Source organism: Astyanax mexicanus, chromosome 12, assembly GCF_023375975.1.
Source record: "Astyanax mexicanus isolate ESR-SI-001 chromosome 12, AstMex3_surface, whole genome shotgun sequence".
Taxonomy (NCBI): Eukaryota; Metazoa; Chordata; class Actinopteri; order Characiformes; family Acestrorhamphidae; genus Astyanax; species Astyanax mexicanus.
Window position 1 is genome coordinate 22,914,700 of NC_064419.1, and position 23,361 is coordinate 22,938,060.

A 23,361-nucleotide genomic window follows, 5' to 3' on the forward strand; every position below is an offset into this window, starting at 1 on the left:
AGCTTTCCCAAGATGATAGAGTAGTTTAAAAAGCTTGATATTTGTATGAGAATAGCTAAAATAATTCATAAGCAACATCTGCACATATTGCATATATTGGAAAACAGTGATCTTTATTACGATCAATAACTGCCTTCTGAGTGAGACAGTGTGGGCAGCAAGACAGCCAGTCAACATTTCATGCGTTTAAGACAAGAGATGCTCACAAGTCTTTTTTGCAAGTATAAGTTTCAAGTCTTTGGTCACGAGTCCAAGTCAAGTCTCAATTCTTTGTTGGGTGAGACTTAGTCAAGTCTGAAGTCTTTGTGGGGTGAGACCTTGACAAGTCTTTGGTCACGAGTCCAAGTCAAGTCTTTAGTATTTGAGGGGTGAGAGTTGAACAAATCTTGAGTGTGTAGGGTGAGACTTGGTCAAGTCTTAGGTCTTTGTGGTGTGAGACTTGGTTAGGTCTCAAGTCTTTGGTCACGAGTCCAAGTCAAGTCTTGAGTGATTGTGGGGTGAGAGTTAAACAAATCTTGAGTATTTGTGGGGTGAGAGTTAAACAAATCTTGTGTATTTATGGGGTGAGAGTTGAACAAATCTTGAGTATTTATGGGGTGAGAGTTGAACAAATCTTGAGTATGTAGGGTGAAACTTGGTTAGGTCTCAAGTCTTTGTGAGGTGAGACCTGGACAAGTCTTTTGTCACGAGTCTAGTCGAGTCTAAAGTCTTTTTTGGGTGAGAGTTAAACAAATCTTGAGTATAGGTGGGGTGGTGTTGAACAAATCTTGAGTATTTGTGGGGTGAGAGTTGAACAAATCTTGAGTATATGTGGGGTGAGAGTTGAACAAATCTTGAGTATATGTGGTGAGACTTGGTAAAGTCTCAAGTCTGTGTGGTGTGAGACTTGGTCAGGTTTTAAGTCTTAATGGTGTGAGACTTGCTCAAGTCTTAAGTCTTTGTAGGGTGAGACTTGCTCAAAATCGAAGGCTAAGATAACTTAACTTCAATTCAGTCTTGACCTGGGCGCCTTTCTGCCTCAGAATCCTTACTGAATAGGCAGAATCGCTTGATTCATGTGGATTAATTCAGACACAGGCTGTGTGTGTAGTTCTCCTGTCCGCTAGCCGGCGGTAGGAGCTGCTGTAGCTCTCTCCTCTTCTCCCTGAAGAACGAGGTGTTCATGTTTTCAAACAGCAGCCGCGGATCCACTTCTACACCAACCTGCACCCTCCCTCCCTCTCTCTCCCTGGAGGCGGTTGGTGGGGATACAGCAACAACAAACAGCGGAGATAACGGCACCAGTATTGCTAACTGGCTCCAAAAACGGCTCCAAAAACCTTCCTGCGGGCGATTAATTCAGTTAAATTAGAGCAACATCTGTAGACGCTCTTTAGATCGGATCTGAGCTGAACAGTGGCCGCTGTTAGGCTAGTAATCAGCAACCAGCTAGTTAGCTAGCTAACATAACTAGCTTAGTGCATTGGTTTATTTTGACAGATTCGACCATCTACAGTAAAGTAGGTTAGTTAGCATAGTTAGATAGTCAGCTTTACAGTGGCGAAGACTGAGACTATTAGCTTAACTAGCTAGCCAACGCTATAGCTGTGAGTAATTACTGTATAACTACGCTAGCTAGTTAGCTAGTTAGGTTAACTAACTATCTACAGCGTTAAAGCGCTATAGCTAGGTTAGCTGCTGTAGCTGTAGGCCAGTTTCTCCTCGGGTAAATTTAGTTGTCCAGGTTAGTTAGCTAAGCTAAGCTAGGTTAGTTAGTTAGATGTGTAGAGATGCTGGGCTCTGCTCAGTCGAGGCGCAGAGGAGCTCAGGACTTTGCTGCCTGCTATGATTCAGCTTGTGCTGCTCAAGGCTCGGCTCCAGTGCCCGCAGTCAAGTCCAGCTTAAGTCAAGGAGTTTTGGACTTTAATGGAGATGTTATCAGTCTCTCAGACTGGACGCCTATACTCTCATCTCTGGTCATAAACAAGCATTTACACACTGTGACCATCAGGAGCTCCTATCTCAGCACACTGGGATCACAGGGTGAGTCCTTCTAGTTAAAATGATGTACTGTTAATGCTAGGTACTGTGCATAGGAGTGTGTGATATGGTTAGAATATTTATATCATTATATTTAAGGACATTTTCCGGATGTACAGAACCTACCACAGTATTTTGATCCACAAACGAACTGTTTACAACTGCTATTCAAACACTATCCCATAGTTAGGATATTAGCTCAGTAGTACACCAATATAAATATACAGCGCTGGAAAAAAGTGACCACTTTAAAACTGCAAAAACTGCAAAACTGCAAAAACTTGTTTGGTATTCAATATTATTAATTGACCAAATAATTAACTTTGTTTGGTTTTATTTAGGATTCTTTGTAACAACTGTAAAAAAAGGGAAATATGCATTAAAATCTGTTGGATTCCATAACTACATAAATAAGACATTTGAATTTGGCCATGCTTTTCAGCAGGATATGCTATATGTGAATCAACCAACATATTATGGATAACACACTGTTTTTGAAAAGTGGACAGTATGTATTTTTGCTCAGCTGATGGTTTCACACCTTTCAGCTTCTTCCAGCAAGGCTACCAGCAGAAAGAAGACCCCAGCGATCCATTCCAAGAGTATGACCCTTCAGCTCTGCAAAGCTGTGCAGAGATGCTTGTGTGCTTCACCCAGTCTAAAGACCCTCCAGCTTCATGGGCTTCCGTTAAGAGAGAAAGACCTCAACATACTCACAAAGGTAGAGAAAAGGCACCAAAAGACAAAAGGTTTATTGTGAAATAAGAACAATGCATGCTGATTCTTTGGTTCTGTTTTCTGATCAGGGTTTGTCTAAAAGTGCCTCCTTAGAGCACCTGTCTTTGGCACGCTGCCCTATTGCAGATGATGGGCTTGAAGGTAAGTAAATTAGAATGATCCTTGAGCATCATCAGAATGCTTTAACTTTAGTTTTGTTTATAATAGGACATCTGTATTGTTTCTTTGTGCTTTCAGTTATCTGTCAGAGTGTTAAGTACTCCTCGACAATCAGGACTGTGGATTTTACATCTTGTAATATTACCTGGCAGGGTGCGGCGCACATGGCAAACATAATCAAGGTAAGTTAAGGTCTGTTTACCGGTGTGATGTATGGGATTAGACTGGAAATAAATAAAAAAATCCAGAAAAAAAATCATGGTGTTAAGATTTTGTGAAAATTGGTCTTTAATTAAAAAAAGGTCTTTATTTGAAAAAATTGTCTTTGTTTACTCCTGGGGCTCTCCTTATAGTTGCAGAGAATAATATACTTTTACACCACTGCAGTAAATACAAATCACTCTCTGCGCTCTACCTCATTGACAACTGTACACATGTATTTGTTGACAAGCTGAAGGCTGGCTACTGAAATGAAATAATACAGTAAGGTCTGTGGCAAGGAATAATATTATAAGATTTTACACAAATATGACTAAGCATCATTATAAAGGTCTCATGCAGCTCAACTAAAGTTTCAGAAAGTACAAAAATAGAATTACAGCCTGGAGTGGAAATGATAGAGACACAATTTCCTCTATTACAAGTCACTGGAAAATCACAATGATTTTGAAGATTTTATTTAAAGCAAAAGTGCTGCATTATGTTTCTTGGTTGTTGTATATTCGTTTTTTACATATGGATAGATATGTATATATCTGTCAATTTTATATTATTGGCTTGTTTCGAGCAGCATCAAGCAGTGAGGCGTCATGGCACAGCATGGGCGGAGTCTCTACGGTACAGAAAGGCAGAGTTTGAGGCGATGAGTGGGCTACGCAGAATCACACTTAATGACAATATCCTAATCGGGGACAGAGGAGTGGCAGCGATTGCTGAGGAACTGGCAGAGGACTTGTGGGTCAAAGGTGAGAGAACATGAGATGTCATGGATCTAAGGCTATATGTGGATTTTGGGTCGAAATTAGCAGACATTTATTGATACTAATGTTCTCATAAAAAAAAAAACATGTTGAAATGGAACTTTAATGGAACCAACTGAAGGAAGGACGCACCGAAATTAAAAACTGACCAAAATGAAACATTTGGCCAAAGGATAAAATATCCTAAATGTATTTTGGTCTGATTTTAAAAGAACAAAACCCCCCCAAAAAAACATTTAAAAATGTTAATTTAATTCTAAACTTTTAATATCCCAGTACACATACTGTACCAACAACGCACCATACATCTACCTGAGCTGTGCTATTCTAATCAGGAATTTATTTCAGCGGTGCTATTCATGTTACACATTTTTCTAGCCAGCTACTTCTGAAGTGCAATTTTAGTCATACATTTACCTCAGTTATTAATGCCAGCTAACTAACATTAATATCTTAGCACTCTATAGCTTGGATCTTTCAACAAAAAAAAACAGTTTGTGAAAGGGTAGTAAACCAAGCATGATAAATGATAATAAATGCATAATTTTATAATTTTATTAGGCCAAACACTTTTTTTTTTGGTACACGATAATGGGTTATGGTTATTTTTTTCTTGTAATATTTGCACATTCCTAATATTTAAAAAAAAATGCACCATTCCGTCATCTCTATTTACAATGTTAGATCCAATTTACAGTATATAGTAGGAGGGCATATGAATAGACAATTTGTGTGTAAACGTACAATTGTTTTAGTTAGGCTGTAGGCTATGAAAGAGCTTTACTGTATGTGGTTCTGTCTGGCTACATTATTCTATATTGATATTGCAGCGGTGGACCTTCAGCGTTGTGGGATCTCTAATGAAGGAGCTAAAGTCCTTGAGAAGATGTTACAATCTAACTCTACTCTCTGTGTTCTGGACATCAGGAGGAATCCACTAGTAGGTCAGTCACACATTAACTGCAAAGTGCTCTAATATACAGCTCTGTAAAAAATCAAGAGACCCCTTCAGTTTCTGAATCAGTTTCTCTGATTTTGCTATTTATAGGTAAATGTTTGAGTAAAATGAACATTGTTGTTTTATTCTATAAATTACAGGAAACATTTTCCCAAATTCCAAATAAAAATACTAGAAATGGGACGATCGATCGGCAGTGTATCGGTATCAGAAGATTTTCAGCCAAAATACGGTATCGGCGATTGATATTCCTCTGATTTTAGCCGATCCGATTCAGGAGTTTAGGGTTAAGCAGTTTATCAGAGCTGTGTGTGGATTACCGGTGGAACTGCTCATTTACAAGAAGCTGCAGTTCCTCATCCAACCACTAGCCGGAGCTGCAGCAGCAGCACAAGCCCCGCTGTCTTCACTGAAGTCAGAGCTACAGCCCAGCCACGGGCTACAATGGTAGCTCAGCCAATCTGGAGCGTTTTTCAGTTTTCTTAATTTCATCTGTGTAGTAAATAATGGTTTTAATCCCACTAACCGGATAATACAGCTCTCTACAGTTCATCTTTCTGCCCAACCAGTGAGCTCACAAGCTAACAGCAGCATCTTAGTGCAGCCGTCACGGAGTCACTGCTTGTATTACATTATAAACAGGTCAGTTATTGCGCTTTACTGTGAGTTTAGTGGACACGGCCGCCAGTTTAGACTGTTGAAGGCTACTGAAGACTATTAAAACCTGTTGGAGGTTATTGAAAGGGTTATTGGGGGCAGAAATCAGTAAAGGCTGGTTAGATAAGTGATTAACGAAGGCCTTGTCCCTCGCTGTGGTGAAACTGTGACTAGCGCGGTCACAATGATGTTTATTAACCAAATTAAAACAGATTTCATTCTTTCCTACTATTTGTGAGTTTAGTTAAAAGCTCTGTTTTATTGCTGTTACGTTATTTACAAAACATATGGAGTTTAAATCAGGTCTGCGCTCTTAATTGCAGTTTATGAGGGCAGGCATAGTCAGACTGGATGTTTTTGCCCAATCTAAGCTCTAGCTGGAGCGATGGATTACTGTTGGTCTTATTAAAATATTGTATTATTATCTATATATTAACAGTAAATGAGATATTTTAAGCAGTAAGTTGACAAAACAGGCTGAGGCGGCTGATTTTGGGATACACACTCCTGTGGTATTGACATAAAAATTATAAAAATTCTGGTGTCTTGCAAATATTTACACATTACTTATATCTCTCCTGAAAAGCTTTTATTTTGGTCAGTAACACTCTTTTGTTTGTTTACTATCAGTGTAAATTACCAGTGTTTGCTTAGGCGTGGATGTAATTAGGGGAATCTGTTGCAGGTTTGCCTGGCACCTGTGTGGCATTTGGCCCCGCCCAAGATCGGTATCGGCGAGCGGCCGATCGAGGTAAAAGGCGATCGGAATCCGCCCCCAAAACACTGATCGGTCATCTCTAAAAAATAATGTTATTTAACCCATTTATTTGCAGAAAATGAGAAATGGCTAAAATAACAAAAAATATGCAGAGCTTTCAGACCTCAAATAATGCAAAGAAAAAAAGTTCAAATTCATAAAGTTTTAGGAGTTCAGAAATCATTATTTGGTGGAATCACCCTGGTTTTTAATTGGTTTTCATGCATCTTGGCATGTTCTCCTCCACCAGTCTTACACACTGCTTTTTGATAACATTATGCCACTCTACTAAGTTCAGCTTGGTTTGATGGCTTGTCATTATCCATCTTCCTCTTGGTTCTATCCCAGAGGTTTTCAATTTGTTAAAATCAAAGAAACTCATATTTTTTTTAAGTTATTAAAAAAAAAGTTATTTTTAAGTGTTTTTAAGTTATTTTTTTTCCAGAGCTGTATATGTAAAGAATGTCCACTTTGCTTAAACGCTCACCACTCTCACTGCTGATCGTTTTTCTCCTCAGATAAGGGGTTGGTGAAGGCTGTAATTAAGAAGGTGCTCATGAACACGAAAGGCCAGGATGCACAGGTAACACACTCACAGTATGTTTAAGAATATAATCAGGAAATGTTAAAGGAGTGACTTTGAATCTGGGCTTGTGTTTGCAGTATCTTTGGCTGAAGCCTCCAGCTAAGGATGCACATAACCATTCAGGACAGATGATAAGGAGAAACACAGGAAGGGCTTCCTTTAGAGCTGGTATGGCCACCCCTGAATTAATTGTACAGTTAGGAAAATAAGTATTTGAACACCCTGTGACTTTGCAAGTTCTCCCACTTATAAATCATGGAGGAGTCTGAAATTTAGTCTGCCTCTAAAAAGTCCACCTCCACTCCACTTATTATTCTAAATTAGAAGCACATGTTTGAGGTCATAAGCTGCATGAAGACACCTGTCCACCCCACACAATCAGTAAGACTCCAACTACTAACATGGCTGATTTAAAAATCATACATTCTGATTTCTGGATTTTTTTTTATTAAGTCTCTCACAAAGGACACGCACCAAACGTGAGCCCTTCATGATTTCACACCCCTCCATGATTTCTAAGTTGGAGAACTTGCAAAGTCGCAGGGTGTTCAAATACTTATTTTCCTCACTGTATGATATCACACATGATGTGCGACTGTGTAATAGATATTCTGAGTTTATATCAGCTCTATCTGTTAAAGGATCTCGCCGGACTTCATCAGTTACGTATGGATGGAGGCAACCTCGGCCTGGATCCACTGGTTATATCCCGTGGCGCACAGCAGCACGAGCCACACTTCAGAGGTTAGAGACACTGTGTACCTTTTATACCTATCCATCTTTCCATCTTTCTCTCTGTCTTCCTGTCTGTGCGATTTGTCTGTCTGTCGTTGTGTGATTTATCTGTTTCTTTGCTTGTCTGTTGCAATCACTATCAATAGTGTTTATTAAGTGTTCATTAATTTAAACATGTTTCTGTCTGATGTAGGGGTCTTCCACATGGTGCAATTACAGCAGATCAGAGTTTTCAGGTTTGTTTTTCTATTTTTTGCCTGAATATTTACATTTGTTTATGCTGGATAAAATATGCAATTTTTAAATATTTACTTCATGATCACTCCTTCAGAATGCCTCCACTATCCGAGTCACTCTGGAGTCAGAGAGCGAATCAGAGTCTGAGGAAAGAGAAGATGTGTTGCCAAGTGTGTGTGCACAGAGTCCTCAAGGAAATATAACCAGCAGGCAGTTCAGGCATCTGCAGGCAGAATTCAAGTGCCTAGAGGTAACATCTTAACTGTATATTAAATGTTTTTCTTTTTCTTCTTTTTTTTTTTTCTGTGTATGGTACAATAGCTCCCTCTCTTCCCCATTACTCAATGTGATGCTATACTATATTCTTGCCAGTTATGTTGCTTTATATTTCTTGTAATGCAAGAAATGATGCATTGACAGCTTAGTGTACCTTAACTAGTAGTTGGGAATTGGAAATGACTAAATTGTGGAGAAATATTGGAAAAACATTATTTTTCAATAAATATGCTTTGAAGAATGTGTTGAATGTGCAGTATGTTCAGTGTAGTTACTCGTGTAACCTACAGGTGGAGCTGCAGGAATGCAAACTCAGACTTGCGGAGGAGAGAAATACAATACTGAAAGCTAATTCTCGCTTGGTTGAGGTACAGTTAAATATCTACCTTAATATAAATATCTATCTTCATATAAATGAATATATACATTTCATGCATTGTTTTGTTCTCTCAGCTGGAGTTGGAGAATAGTCGTCTGCGCAGTCTGAATCAGTCACTGTCTGAAGCCCATATCAGCCACTCTGTTCTGGAAGATGAGCATGTGCTGGACAGCATTGAATCTTCTTTTCAGAAGTTCCATGCCTTTCTTGACCTTCTCAAAGATGCTGGGTATCATTTTCTTACATTTGCACACTGATAATTGCAGTTTTGGCTTAGTGTTTTTTAATATTAGTCTTAAATTAAGTTTTTTTACATGGTTAATATGTTTTATGATTATTCCCAGGCTTGGCCAGTTGGCATCCATGGCTGGTATTGAGCAGTCAGACTTTGGTTGTCCTCAGCTCTCCTCCACACAGCAAAGGGGCCAGAGAGACCAGGGCGATGTGCAGAGACAGGATGATGTTGCTGTAAGTGACATTTATTTCAGTGAGAACTAGAATTCTCCAGAAATACAGTTGTTGAGACTCTCATTAAGATTATATTTTTTTTTTTACTGCTGCTCTGCCTTTTTCTTACTGCACTGACTTTTTGTTATTATCAGTCTGTATTAAAAATAGCAAAACATCACCATCTTTTATTTTTTGTAAATTGTGTGTAGGTTTTGCGTTCATGCTAGAGACCTGCAGGACTCGTCAGAATGTCTTTGGGCGATGCGGGAGCGGGACCACATATACATGTAGAAAAATCCTGCAAATGAATAAATAGTCTAGAAAATTTATAACAATCATGCAATGATTTCCATGCATAACGAACAAAAGAAAAACAACTAATCAATCAGTAATAATAATAATAATTCAATTTTTTTTTTACATTTTTTAAATTACTGAATCAAACCCTTCATCCAGTGTACAGTCCTAAATCCACCTCTACTACAAGATTCTTCATCTGGCTGCAATGCGAGGAACAAAAGAAAACTGATAAATTTTAAAGCGGAGGATGGACCCACACACACACACACCGATGGGACAATATCAACTTCCCCAATTCACCTGACAGCATGTGTTTGGACTGTGGAAAGAAATGGGACAGTTCTATCCAGCGCTATATATATATATGTTTTAATAAACACATAAGTAAATTTCAAGCACTACATTTAATTAATTAAGTTCATTTTAGGAATAGAAATGTGTATGTGGCGGGCAGGCACAGAATGAAAACAAGCGATTATTGGTGGTAGCGGGCAGTAACGGGACTAAACATGCAGGAGCGGGCAGAAGCGGGCTTTAAAAAAGTAGTGCAGTGCAAACCTCTAGTTCATGTCTTTGTAATTTGTGCAGCATGTGGTTTTGCATTGCCTTGTTCGAAATGCCTGGACATCCCTGGGGAAGCAGTTGTCTTGAGCATATGTTGCTCTAAGATCTAAATCTACTTCTGCATTAATGCTGTGTCTCAGAAACCTCATGAGAGAACTTAATTACCATGAAAGATCTTGCTTACGTCATAACTTTCTGTATTTATTCCACAGAAAACAGACAACCCTGAAACAGCATCAAGACTTCAGATGAGCAGACCCTGCTCTAGAACTTCTGCTGCCTCCAAGCATTCTCCTCATGTTCAGTCACCACAGGAGCTTCCCTTCAACCCACCCATTCACTCCAGCACCCCTCCTGCTCCACTGAGCCAACCTGAGGTTGCACAGCAGCAATGGAGTTTCTCCCCACCCCAAACTAGTATTCACAGATTTTCTGGTTCTGAGAAAAGTCGGGACAGTGGAGGTTCCAAGGGAGGTTCAGGGAGTTCAGCAAGTAGCATACACACAAGCATACACAGCAGCAGAGTCTCCAATTCTTACAGAGACGACTTCTCTGACGGGAGGGTTTCTCCTGCTCTGAGCTCCAGATCTTCAACTGTCTCAAACGTTGAGAACCAGAGGAGTGCCACTGGGTTTGCTGGATTATAGAGCCCAGCTCCATTTGTAAAATGCATTTAGACTGTGAGCTTCAATGCTAAGTGCCATTGTTTACTGATGATCGCAGTTTTTAAAGAAATAAGAAATGTCAGAAAAACTTATTTTTCGCAATATAAGGCTTACCATTTTATAAGGCGCACTATCAATTAACTATTTTCTGGTCGATTTCCATACATAAGGCGCATTTAAACAGACTCTATGGAACTTCTAATTTAGCAGGTCAGGTAAAGCTAAGCTAAGTAAACAAAACTGTAACAAAAATACTTTCTTTTAAAGTGAAACGAGTGCTGGATGTTCACCTATACAGATTTCTCTCCTGAAAACTGTTTATTAGGCTGAGTATAGTGCTTTCGTTTACAGTAGGCTTAGATTCCCCAATTTCTCCAGCAATAAGGCTGCTAAGAAGCATTAGCAGCGAGCCACTAGCAGTTAGCGGCTACTGCCACCCAGGAACACTACACTGAGTCACCCTAAGTGCTCCAGTAAGCCAGGGCAATATTAGCTAGTGGTTCGTCCCACGTAGCTTGTTTTAACACAGTAAACACGCAGACCACAGTCCGATATACTTACCTCTGAATGACAAACGTTGTAGCGCAGTTAGCGGCTAATGCTAATGCTGCTCCAGGTACAGTCCGATAATACTCACCTATGAATGGGGAAATAGCGGCTAGCAGCTAATGCTAATACTACTCCAGCCTCGGTGCTGGAGAACTAAACTGAAACTCCTGTAATACACTGTACTTCAGCGGAGTGGCTTTACTGCTCCTTACAACCTGACTGGTAAAATTTATACATAAGACACACGGATTAAAAGGCGCACTGACCATTTTTGTGGAGAATTAAAGGAGATTTTAAGTGCGCTTTATAGTGCAAAAAAAATATGCTAGTTCTGTTGGCTATGCTGCTGTGTGCAATTTTAGAAGGAGTCTTCTGTTGAGCAGATGTATGTCTTTAGACATCTTTTAGTTGATGTTTAATAGTATGGCAAGTCTTTTTGGTCTTAAATGCCACCAGTAATACAAATGTAAAATTTATCTGTTTAATTCTCATATTTAGGGTTTCTGTAATGCAACCAAATTTTCTCCCCAATTTAGCTTAGCCAGTCAATGTACCCACCCACTACGACCTCCACTTATCACTTAAAATGTTTCTATGGCTGGGAGGGTCTGAACAAGTGCATGCCTCCTCTGATACACATGATGTCATCTACCACATCTTTTTTAACTGTTTCCAATGCAGCATTACTAGGCATTCAACTCTGAATGCTTTACAGAAAGCACTCTGATGCATTTTAACCACAGACCCCTGTATCGGCCACCATCACAATGGTGGTGATGATGAGGAGGAGGAGGAGGAGGAGGAGGAGGAGAGAGGGACCACCATCTACTAACCCAGAGAGAGCCGGGTCAATTGTGCTCACTTAGGTACCTGTAGAAACCTGTAAAGGATATTTTTATAGTCATATTGACAAGATCACATATCTTTAATTTCATATTGGCAAGGCATATCTATAAATTAAATCTCTTCGATTTTCATTTGCACTAGTAAATTGTTTTTTCGTGTGCCATTTTGGGCTAAAACTGTTTGCCAAACAAGTGTTAATTGTACTAATTGAAAAGCCATTTTAAAAGCCATTTTTTCAGTCTACACTTTTAACTGTGTAAAAAAGCAGACTGAACGTGTTTGAAATGTAATTTACATTTTCTGTATAACAGATTTTAAACGCAGGGTTTGTTTTATTTATTTTTTTATTGCTGTTTTTTAAGTGTGAAAAAAAATCGGTCACCCAGTTTGTATCCTTTATTAACTTTTCATAGACTGTGAAAATGAATTTCTTGTGAATAAATGGATAACAGATACAATATGTTGCTTGCTTTCTTAATTGAACAACATTTACATTGTAAGAAATGTCCACAGATTTAAAAAAAAATGATTCAATCAGAGAGGCTTGGTGTAAAATGAGGCTTTGAAAGAAAATAACAGACTTGTTTTTTTACTCAATCTTTTGGGTGACTTCAGTACTAATTTACAATGAATGGAAAAATATAAGAAAAAAAAACATTGAATAACAAGGTGTGTCCAAACTTTTTACTAGTACTGTATGCCAATCTAGTACCTGTATCCTCTTCCACAGACATGCTTTTACACATTACAGTGTGCGGCGTGTGGTTTTGCATTGTCTGGTTGAAAAATGTGTGGATGTCCAAATAAAAGATGTTGTTCTTGGTCAAGGGTCTTTCTGCATGAATAATAAATCAAAATACATCACTTGAAATTAAAAGTAAATTTAAATTAATTTAACAACATTTTCTGTGAGCAGCATGTGTGATTTTGAATCACAAAACTCCTACTAAATATTAACCATTTCATGCAATAGCTACTTTTCATGAGGTAGCTTATTTTTAATACTGTTCTTCCACAATATTATGAACAATTCCGAAAGTTTATCTAGTCAGAGCTAGCTGGCATATCACACTTTAAGCCCCTCTGAATAATTTTGTTTACAATCGTATAACTTGTTAACTTAGTTAAACAGCCAAACACCCTATATATTTCAGAGGGGCTCCCGGGCACCGACGTGGCTGGAAAAAAGTATTCTGCTGTAAACAACTGTATGTATAAAAACTATAAAATAAGACACATTAATACTTTAAAAGTAAGAAGTACATGCGCTAGAACCTCAATAAAGCGGGTAACATTTTTCAAGGTGTAATTTTAGTAGCAAAGTTCATATAAGATAATACTACAGATATCTTATATTAGCAATACATATTTCAAACATTACACATGTATCTACCCAACTTAGTGAGTGTGGTGAGACTAGACAACCCCAATAAACAAACCAGTCTGGACAGAATAATGTGGCTTTATATAAACGGTATGGCAATTCATTAGATCAGCTGAACTCAGTCTATTGCACGGAGTGGAAAACGGAGAGAAATCACGAAATAACGTGGACACTCTTTTTACAACAGAAGTAAAAAGTCGCCGACCCAAAGAAACAGAGAAACGAGCGCAAACGCAAACAAATGAATCCTATCCGCCCTTACGCCATTCCTCCAAATCAGCAGCGCCCCCTCGCGGCGGCTTGTTCGCGTGAATGGAGTGGTGCATTTGTGTGTGGATCAGGTGCAGGAATGCAAAAGGAAAGTCTCAAACGCCAAAATACGCGAGAGGAAATGAACAAAAAAACAAACGTGATCCACAAACTGCAGATGCACACTTTATAAATACATTTTAAGTTTGAAAATATGCAAGTACATGTAAAAGAAATGCATTCAGTTTTACATGCAAATTATGATTTATACATAAAAACTAGAAAAGTGTATTTATGAGTTTGACAGTATTTGTACCAATTGCAGGTCGTGAGACACAGACTGAAATGTATTTATTTGTGAGCAGTGAAATGTATTTGTGGTGTCTGTGTAATTAATGGATTATTTTTTTACACATTTGTCAGGAGTTTTGAGACTAATCTCTATCCATAAAATTGCACCGATTCGGCGGAATAGCAGGTAAATAATTGTCCTGGAATAAATGAACATGACGTCTCAGAGTCAAATACAGAAAGCTAAATCAGCATTGGCTGCTTTCTGTGGCGCCTGTGTTCTTTCAGCCAATCAGAGCGGCCGGTATTAGATGTGCCCGTTTGCCTGCAGATGCTTTCTGGTGCACAACTTGCGTCTCTGAGCCGGTAAGATTTAATCCATGTATTAAAAACAGACATATATTCCTGCAGGGAATATCAACATGCTGCAGAAACCGGCTTTTTAACACTGAGAGGGGAGGAAGAGAGCGTTATATGGGTTAGCTAAGCTAGCGTTAGTTAACCGTAGCTAGCGGAACGTTAGTAAGAGTGAATGGGACTGTAAACAAAGAGTGTCGCTGTGGGAGTTAATAGCTAGCTGGGTTAGCTAACCAGCTAACCGCTAATAACAATACTTTTATATCGTTATATAGGTTATTTTAGCGTTTTTAATAAATTGCACTAGTTGACACTGACTACAGGAGCTTCGCTATATTATTAGGTAAGGTAGCTAACAGTAAATACTGTTTGAAGCCAGTGTGTTCAGTAAAAAGCTAGTTATGAAGATGACACTGACAGCCAAACTATAGCTTAACCAACGTTAGCCGTTAGCTGATATATTTTAATTTTTACTACAGTGGTGCTCAAAAGTGTCTTAACCCCTTAGAATGTTCTATATTTCTGCATAATTTTGACCTAAAACCTCAGCCAAACCTCACACAAGTCATAGAACAAGTGGCGAGGCGACCCAGGCGACCCAGAAAAAAACTAACAAACGAGCGAGGTATAAACATTAGACCAGCAAACAAACATGAGTGGCAAAATAATGTGCCAGTTTAGGATTAGCATTTTAATTGGGATGACACTCATGTGTGATTGTGCAGTACCCTCTTTTATGTAAAACAAACAAACAAAAAAGCAGGGATATTTTAAAGTCTGATCCTTATCGTAGCACAAAAGGTTACAAAGCCATCTCTAAAGAGTTTGGACAGACTGTGTGAAAACTGAAGGAAATTTAAGACAAGTAACTTTTGTTCTAAGCAAGGCCTTTTCACATTTGCTAATGTTAATGTTCACGAGTCCACGTTAAGGAGAACGATAAATACCAATTTTGTGTGCATAAAAGGAATAATGTCTTGTGTATGGATGAGATAAAAATAGAACTTTTTGGTTTAAACGAGAAGTATAGGTCATTTTTTGTCTGTTCTTGTGTTCTTGTGACTCGTAAAGCATCATCAGATGCAGCCCAAGTACTATTCCATTTAGAAGATCACAGTTAGCCAAGTACACAACAAATACCTGGATGGGTTTTTGCTCTGCCCACGTTATTGAGGATGCATGGAAGGTGACTTGTGTGAACTTCTTACAGTCCTATTACCCACAATATACCTCGCAGCCGGTGCGGCAAATCTGAAACCAGAAACATTTTGTTGCAGTTTTTGGTGCACAAGGAATGTCACACCAGATCCTGAAAGCGTCAAATACTTTTGCCGTTTACCGAAATGTAAAATTGGATTAGATTGGAAGGGGCTCACAAACCATTTAAAGCTACCTACTGTGTTTTTCCTTAGAAATGTTTAATTATTAGTTTGCATTTAAAATGATCTGTCTTGGTTCTGTGAGCTCTGTGGGTCATTTAGGTTCAGCGTAACACTAGATTGCTGATATTGTTAAAGAATATAATAGCAGCTAGAGTTTAGGTAGCCTTTTTAATGTGATAAAGATTGCTAATCCTGTCTTCTGATTCTTGTCATCTTTTTACAGAACCTAATAATTAGTCAGTGGTGATGGTTAACACATAACAAGCCATGGTAAGATTGAATCTGTGTCTTTTAACTGACAATCTTGTTCTCCATAGAAAGATATGGAAGTCCATGCTTTTTGCAACATAATATCTTTTAGACATATAGAAATATTTCTATTTTGGTGACTTCTCCTCAAATGTCTTACTTTTTGCTAAACATTGTGCAGAATAATAAAAAAAAGTTGTTATATATGGTTTATTTATTTATTTATTTTTTTATCTTATTTTGACCGCAACCCATTTCAAGCACATGGTGAACTAACATTGTAAATTACAATTTATGCAACATCATAAAATCTAAGAGTGCCTATATACATGCGTAAATTATGAAATATATAGATGTAGTATAGTAAGGAAAACTCAGTTGTGTTACAAATATGAAAAATCGACATAAGACCTTAAGAGCTTAAGTAAATCATTTCAATATTAAAGTACATTTAATGGCAAATACTTTACATTTAAGTAGAAATACAAAACTAAGGACTTTCACTCGAGTTCATGGTTTGGTTGCTTTTTTTTTTTCATTAAAATGTTTATTAAATTATTTGCTAACTTCATTTCTTTCACAGATCCGGATAGCTGCTCTTAATGCAGCCTCTCAGACTGCAGATGAACATGAGGATCACTTTCGAAGCGCTAAACCCAGTCAGACCAAGGAGGCTCAGGTAAGTTTTGCTTTCTGTAATCTTGATTAACTTTGTGATGTCACTGAAAGTTTCTTTCTATTAAAATTGTCTCCCCTCTGTCAATTTCCATCCCCTGTTCTTCACTGTTCTGCAGGAGGCAGAGGCATTTGCCCTGTACCACAAAGCTCTTGACCTACAGAAGCATGACAAGTTTGAGGAGTCGGCCAGAGCTTACCATGTGCTTCTTAAGACACCGCTGCTTAGGGAGGTAAAAATGTGACTCTTGCTGTTTGTGAAATTAGATGAGGCTGTTTTGCTGATATTTTTGTAATTAACAATATGTCTGTTATTCTGGATTTGTTTCAGGCGGTGGCGTCGGAAGATGAGAAGGTCGGGCTCAAACACCCGGGGTTAATGCTGAAATATTCCACCTACAAAAACCTGGCCAGTCTTGCTGTGCTTAGGGATGACCTGGACACTGCCATGGACTTCTATGTGGAGGTGAAATCTAACAAACTGATCACAAGTATTATGGATTGTGGATGGATTTATATAGCTCTGAAAAAAAAATGACTTAATTTTTTTTTTTTTTTTTACCAAATTAAAAAACCTCTGGAACCATCAAGAGGAAGATGGATGATCACAAACCATCAAACCAAGCTGAACTGCTTGAATTTTTACACCAGGAGTTGCATAAAGTTATCCAAAAGCAGTGTAAAAGACTGGTGGAGGAGAACATGCCAAGATTGTTTTCTTTGCATTATTTGAGGTCTAAAAGCTCTGCATATTTTTTGTTATTTCACCCATTTCTCATTTTCTGCAAATAAATGCTCTAAATGACTATTTTTGTTTGGAATTTGGGCGAAGTGTTGTCCATAGGTTCTGGAATGAAACAATGATGTTCATTTTATTTAAACATATACCTATAAACAGCAAAATCAGAGAAACCAATCCAGAAACTGAAGTGGTCTCTTAATTTTTTTTTCCAGAGCTGTAGATTAAGATGTATCCTATGCATTATAACAGGTCTGTCTAGCTCTGGTAGTCTAGAGAACCTTAGTTTTACAGTTTTCAGTTACAGCTTTCTTGCCAGGTCTTGAGTAGCTTCAGCCATTCTAGAGTAGCGGATGTTAAAACTGCTTAGCCCATAAATCAGATCAATAAAACATTACACAGTTACAAACTACACACTAGCTTCTGTTGGACGAGGGGAGCGCCAATGGTCCAGCTGTCTAAATCTTTTCCACTATGATGAGGAATTTTGTGGTTTGAATCCCAGTTATGTAGCTTGCCATCAGCTGCCGAAGATTAGTTGTACATGGGAAGGTGAAGGTATTAGTGAGAAGATATTATTATTGGTCACCCTTAGTTTATTTTAGATTATTTTAGTCCCGTTCAAATGCCCCATGTCATTTTTTTTTGTCAGACTGCACGCTTCTGCATCTTTAAAGATTCTGGCACCAATTATCTTCTGTAAAACGAGCCGTAAAAATAATCTCAGGGTATATTAAATGTACAAATCTAAATGTTGATAAATAAAATGTCATAAAATACTGTGGAAAATAAGGTTTTGTAGCTTTTCAAAGCTACAAAAGAGTAAGAGTTGTGTGCTTTAGTTTAAAAGAACGCAGAACATTTGTTCTCCTGATCGTGTTTGTTCATGTTTATTTTCTGCAGGCTGTTATGCTGGACTCTACAGATGTGAACATGTGGTATAAGCTGGGTCAGGTGGCTCTGAGGAGAGTCAGTATCCCATTAGCTCGTCATGCCTTCGAGGTGGGACTGCGCTGTAATCCTGACCACTGGCCGTGCCTCGACAGCCTCATCACCGTCCTCTACACACTCAGCGACTATAGCTGTAATTACTTTACCAGTTTGTTCACAAGTGCTTTGTTGTGCTTCTAGTGCTAAGCTCAAGCCTTATCAAAAATTAACTCCATCAGTGGAGTTAGCAAATGGAATACGGGGCTGATGCAATTGCTGATAATTCAAGTGGCTCATTGATTTACTACACTGACCTAGTGTTGGGCAGTATGACCAACAATGTATATTTTGTTATTTTAAAAGATTCCGAATGTTTCACAGTATATCATGGTATTTATTATTATGATTATTATTTTTATTATTATTATTATTTATTTATATTTTATTGCATGTCTGAGCTTAAATATAGGTTTGTGACTTATAATATCAAACATTATGGCTTAGATTTAAGGCTTTTATTTTTACTGGGTTTACTTTGTCCCACAAAATTACACAATATATTAAGAAATCTGACTTCATTATCAGGAACAGCTGAAGAATATTAACATTAGACTTTTAACAGGCTTCCTTTACAAAACTAAACATTTTAAATAGTTCCAAAAACATCATAAATTATCCTAAAATAAGCTATGTTTAAGTATTTTAAAGATATTTCTCAAAAGCTCTATTTTACAAGTTTAATATCAGACACAAGTTTAATATCAATTTACAATGTTATTCCTGAAGCCATTAGAGGAATTACAGTATTAAAATCAGCCAAAATTCACCTTTTTTTTCTCCAAATTAAATTCAGTGTGCATTAATATTATCCATCAAGCTACAGTATTTATATATTTAAAGAAGACTATAGTTATTTCCTTGTATTCAGTGTTTTAGGGAATCTTATCACGTTTACTAAATAAATGACCGATTCTGGGCTTGTCTGGGGCATTCTCCAGTGGACCGTTTGAACCGGTATACCACCCAGCAATACTTTTGTCTAAAGGTGAAGTATTAATGGAAATAATTTTACCTAGATAATAATAGTAATAGATGAGCTATTTGTACATTTATTTATAAGCTATTTATAGTATTTTATGATACTATTATTTGTCTGTTGTTTTTATCTTTATATCCACTTGAGTTTTTGACATTGCCATGCTAGCTAACTAGCTACAGCTGCCATCCAAATCAAATAAGCATGCATGATTTGATTCACTTATTCAGATTACTGATTCAGTTTTACAGGCTGTATATAGCATTGAAAGCATCGAATGCAACAGGATTTAAAACGATTTTGAAATTGTAGTATTGAAAAGCATTGAACTTTCGATGCTTTGTGAAACTCCAGATTGTATATAATGTTCTTTGCTTCTTTGTGTCATTTTTTTTTCACAGGCTGCCTGTACCACATCTGCAAGGCTCTGGAGAAGGACATAGGCTATACTAAAGGTCGGGTCCTGAAGGAGAAGATCTTTGAGGAGCAGCCTTGCCTCAGACGAGACTCCATGAAAATGTTCTCAAAAATGTACGCCTGCTCAACATTCCTCTTCACTTGCTTCACTAAACATTTGTGGTCTGCAGACATTAATCGAGTCTAATTATCACAGCCCTGCTGTATTCAGTCTGTGAAACTGGCCGTTAAAGATTTAAATGGGGGATCTTGTCTTGATTTGATGTTTCATGCTGTCTACAGTGATATGATGGGATATCAAGGTGAGATTGATGAGGAGGAAGCTCACAGCATTGTGGAGGAGGCTCTGGAACTGAGGAGACAAAGACAAGCCAAGCTGACCCCACATCACCGGCCAGACCTTCAGTTGGTGGAGCCCATCAAGCGCTTTACGTGAGTCCGTCATGCGGCTAAATCCTTGCTCCTGTTATGTTAATCTTTAATAAGGAGCAACATCAAATTCATTCTGTTACAACTGATGTTTTTGCTAAGCAGTTTTATGTAAATACAGTAATTTAGTATATGAAAAAAGGACGCAAACACATAGAACAGATGTGTAAACCACCTGTGAGCAAGTGGCAAGATTAAAATCCTTTAAACTATGCGGAAAAAAAATCTCACAATGGGGAAACCTATCCTCCTCTGGTGAAAACTGTTTATAAAATATATATGCGTAAGACATATTATCATATTATACATATTATTCAAATGATAAATTCAGTGTACCACTTCACAGTCTGTGATTTTGCTCAGGTGTACTGGTAATAGCGAATATCAAAAAAATATTTATAGTTATTAATAGTTATAATACTAATGATGATGATTATGATAAAATAAATATAGTAATAATAAAGTTAACAATTTAATCAATTTTAAAATTAATAATGTTAAAGCTACAGACTTGTCTTCCCCCATACATCCAACGAGAAGTCCACAGACAATAAACAAACGGTGGTAAAAAAAAAAAGTAAAACTTACTTTAAAATGCTGCTCACACAGCCACTAATAAAATTTAGTTTCTGTTTGTTCCCTGAAAGTCTCATCCAGTTGGATGATGTAGTCCTGATGTCACACCAATTTTCTAAAAAAAATTCAGATTTCTTTTTATTTTTTTTTATTTATTTTTTTTTTTAAGTCTATGCATAATTTCTTAATTGCTTTCAAATATGCTTGTCTGGAAATTATTTGAAATTTAATTTGCCCTTAATTATTTGCTATTTTTATTCTATTTTATTTATTCTTTCAGATTTTTTAATTCCCACTTTTTAGCAGGAATGTTTCTCGTGAAGTTGTCTGTAGAGCAAGCCTTTATTTGACTCTTATTTTGCCATAATTTGACCCCACACTCATCATTTGACAGACAAATTAAATAAGTGTAATGGGCGTTTAAACAAAAAAAATCTAAACACTTTTGCCTAGCAGAAAAAAATATTATGTGCTCCAGAAATATACAATATTTATCCTGTAAAATTCTGAACAGGAGAGTCACATGCATTTTAACATCGTTATTGATTTGTTTGCATGACTGCACATCTAAAGAAGACAATCCAATCAAATGGTCAGTTAATGTCTGACACATTTTCTAATTATATGTTCTTGCTCTGTTTCCTACTAGCTGGAAAAGTGTGGGGGACAGTTTCTTGGCCATGTATAAACACCAGAACGAGTGCTTGGTTCCCCGACCCGACTTTGGACGAAGAATCGACCTGTCCATGTACAAGGACCCAGACTGCCTTGCCCAGACACTTCCTACCACCACGACCACCACCACCACCACCATGCCAGCTGCTGATACTCTATCCACTGCTCCGCTTCCAGCTCCTGACCCTCCACAGCCAGCCCAGTTCACCCCTGCTCCCCTGCCTGAGCTCCCCCCTCCACCTCAGCCTGGCTCCAGCAGCCCCAGCTCCAGCTTACCCACACCCTGTGAGCTTCCTGTTCAGCTGCAGGTGCCGGTTGGCTCCCTGGTACAGTTCTCACAGAACCAGAACATCATGGAGATCGGCGCTGCTGCTACAGTGACTACTACTGTTGCTGCTGTGAATGGAACTACTGTTGCTGCTGCTGCTTCTTCAGCTCCCCCTGTTGGTTAGTATTAGTACTTACAGTGCTATGGGTTGCTGTATAATGGTTTATATATGGGGAATAGAGCAAATTCAGTGGAATTACTATGTTTATTTTCTTTGCAGTACTCGACCCAACACTGAATGATAAAGCCAAGAGAGCACCCAAAAGAAAGAGAGTGATTGAGGACTGTGCAGAGACCGCCAAGAGACGTTCGGCACGAGTCCGCAACACAAAGTGCAAGAAGGAGGAGAAGATTGACTTCCAGGAGCTGCTTCTTAAGTTTTTACCGCCAAGGTATTGATATTTTGTGTAAATACATGGTGGTAAAACACAAATGACACATGATTGCATTCCAATTTTGCCTTTTGCAGTAATTGTTACGTTACATTACATTACATTTGGCAGACATTTACTATTGTTATTGATTTACCACACAATGTTTAGATGTACAGGGTTTCTACACAAGTTTGGAAAAAAGTGTAGAAAAAAAGGTGTGGAATTAGATCTTTAAAAATTTTCCAAACAGATTTGGAAAAGTAGGGAAAGTGGCATACTTGGCAGAGCAGCTGTGAAAATGCATGAACATTTTCACAGCTGCTCTGCCAAGTACGTCGAAAAAACAGATAAATTTCTTTCTTAAAGCACGTCCCAGAAAACATACCGTTTTATTTTTTTCGCACTATAAAAAACTATAGTGTATATATACTAAACTGTAGTATACTAACACTATAATTTTCCCAAAAATCGTCAGTGCACTGTTTAATCCAGTGCACCTTATGTATGTATTTTACCAGTCAGGTTGTAAGGAGCAGTAAAGCCACTTCACTGAGGAACAGCATTATACTGGAGTTTCAGTTTAGTTCCCCAACACGGGGTCTGGAGTAGCATTAGCGTTAGCCGCTACACGCTTTTAGAGGTTAGTCTTATCAGCCTTATCAGTCTTTTTTTTTTTAAATAAATTATATGTAGCTGTAATTAATTTAGCTGAAATTTAATTTGGATTTCCCAGTGATTGGTGTGAGGGTTAGATATATGTGTATGTTATTAATGATCTTGGCCTTGCCTCGTTCTCTGTTTTAGGCTGAAGAAGTTTGATGCTGATGATGATGATGAAAGCTTGAGTAACATGGAGACCCAGTGTGACACTAAACCTGCCTCCCAGCTGAATCAGGGTGCTGGCTCCAACCTTTCTGATTACATCGGCTCCGTGGAGACAGGTGGGGGAACCAGGACTATTTTAAAAGGATAGATTAGATAGATCTAGTTTTTTTATGTGGTTTGAGACCATGTGTTTTATACTGTTACTAAACTAAAACAGTATTAGAAAGAAGAAATTTGTAAACTAATACTAAAAAGTCTAACATTGCTCCACTTTTTTTTTACATAATGTAAATCAGACAGTTTTTCTTTACATTATGTTATAATGAATGGACCAGTAATAATGCTCCATAATAACTTTGAGTAAAATATGTCTATATTGATTTCCACGTTAGGAAAGTTAAGGTAAGGCTTTTTTCCTTCGGTCTTAATTCTAAATCTTCTGTGGTAGCTAAGCAAAGTTAGCCAAACACAATTCTCCTAATAAAGGTGCAATCCTAAGTTTTAGCCCCTGATAATCGACTTGCACAAATTAATCCTTGCACAGGCTCTATGTTGATATTCGTCTTACCTCATTGTTTTATCCCATTTCA

The 23,361-nt window shown here is 37.8% G+C and overlaps 2 protein-coding genes across 10 annotated transcripts in view; both read left to right on the forward strand.

The window, feature by feature from the left end:
* Positions 1 to 1,065: 1,065 nt before the first annotated feature.
* cep78 (centrosomal protein 78) lies at positions 1,066 to 12,682 on the forward strand. 2 transcript variants are annotated; one of them, XM_022664485.2, is made up of 16 exons: positions 1,066 to 2,022; positions 2,568 to 2,740; positions 2,826 to 2,898; positions 2,995 to 3,098; positions 3,707 to 3,881; positions 4,727 to 4,840; positions 6,197 to 6,262; positions 6,787 to 6,851; positions 6,932 to 7,022; positions 7,496 to 7,598; positions 7,783 to 7,825; positions 7,921 to 8,076; positions 8,393 to 8,470; positions 8,556 to 8,710; positions 8,826 to 8,949; positions 10,008 to 12,682. In XM_022664485.2, exons 1-16 carry the CDS (start codon positions 1,770 to 1,772, stop codon positions 10,440 to 10,442), a joined length of 2,208 nt encoding a protein of 735 aa, XP_022520206.2. In that variant the 5' UTR covers positions 1,066 to 1,769; the 3' UTR covers positions 10,443 to 12,682. The 2 variants fall into 2 exon arrangements, with proteins under 2 accessions (XP_022520206.2, XP_007260191.3); XM_007260129.4 differs by lacking the exon at positions 6,197 to 6,262 and having other exon boundaries at positions 1,068 to 2,022.
* A 1,378-nt stretch (positions 12,683 to 14,060) lies between these two features.
* The window catches only part of cabin1 (calcineurin binding protein 1), a 132,540-nt gene continuing 123,239 nt past the window's right edge, over positions 14,061 to 23,361 (forward strand). For 7 of the 8 annotated variants that reach the window (XM_049485525.1, XM_049485530.1, XM_049485526.1 and 4 more), the window contains exons 1-11: positions 14,061 to 14,145; positions 15,742 to 15,788; positions 16,351 to 16,446; positions 16,562 to 16,675; positions 16,774 to 16,908; positions 18,085 to 18,265; positions 19,549 to 19,678; positions 19,847 to 19,996; positions 21,219 to 21,691; positions 21,793 to 21,964; positions 22,751 to 22,887. In XM_049485525.1, the coding sequence (XP_049341482.1) occupies positions 15,786 to 15,788; positions 16,351 to 16,446; positions 16,562 to 16,675; positions 16,774 to 16,908; positions 18,085 to 18,265; positions 19,549 to 19,678; positions 19,847 to 19,996; positions 21,219 to 21,691; positions 21,793 to 21,964; positions 22,751 to 22,887 (1,591 nt within the window). In that variant the 5' untranslated portion in view covers positions 14,061 to 14,145; positions 15,742 to 15,785. Of the gene's footprint in view, positions 14,146 to 14,220; positions 14,480 to 15,741; positions 15,789 to 16,350; positions 16,447 to 16,561; positions 16,676 to 16,773; positions 16,909 to 18,084; positions 18,266 to 19,548; positions 19,679 to 19,846; positions 19,997 to 21,218; positions 21,692 to 21,792; positions 21,965 to 22,750; positions 22,888 to 23,361 lie in introns of those variants that run through there. The other variant, XM_022664484.2, reaches the window with a different exon arrangement.

What these genes read in the sequence shown, in the direction of transcription:
- cep78 (XM_022664485.2), top strand. Translation starts at nt 1,770, where the DNA reads ATGCTGGGCTCTGCTCAGTCGAGGCGCAGAGGAGCTCAGGACTTTGCT. An exon ending in ACCTCAACATACTCACAAAG is followed by an intron (nt 2,741 to 2,825) that starts GTAGAGAAAAGG and finishes TTTTCTGATCAG; the next exon opens with GGTTTGTCTAAAAGTGCCTC. An exon ending in AGAGGACTTGTGGGTCAAAG is followed by an intron (nt 3,882 to 4,726) that starts GTGAGAGAACAT and finishes TTGATATTGCAG; the next exon opens with CGGTGGACCTTCAGCGTTGT.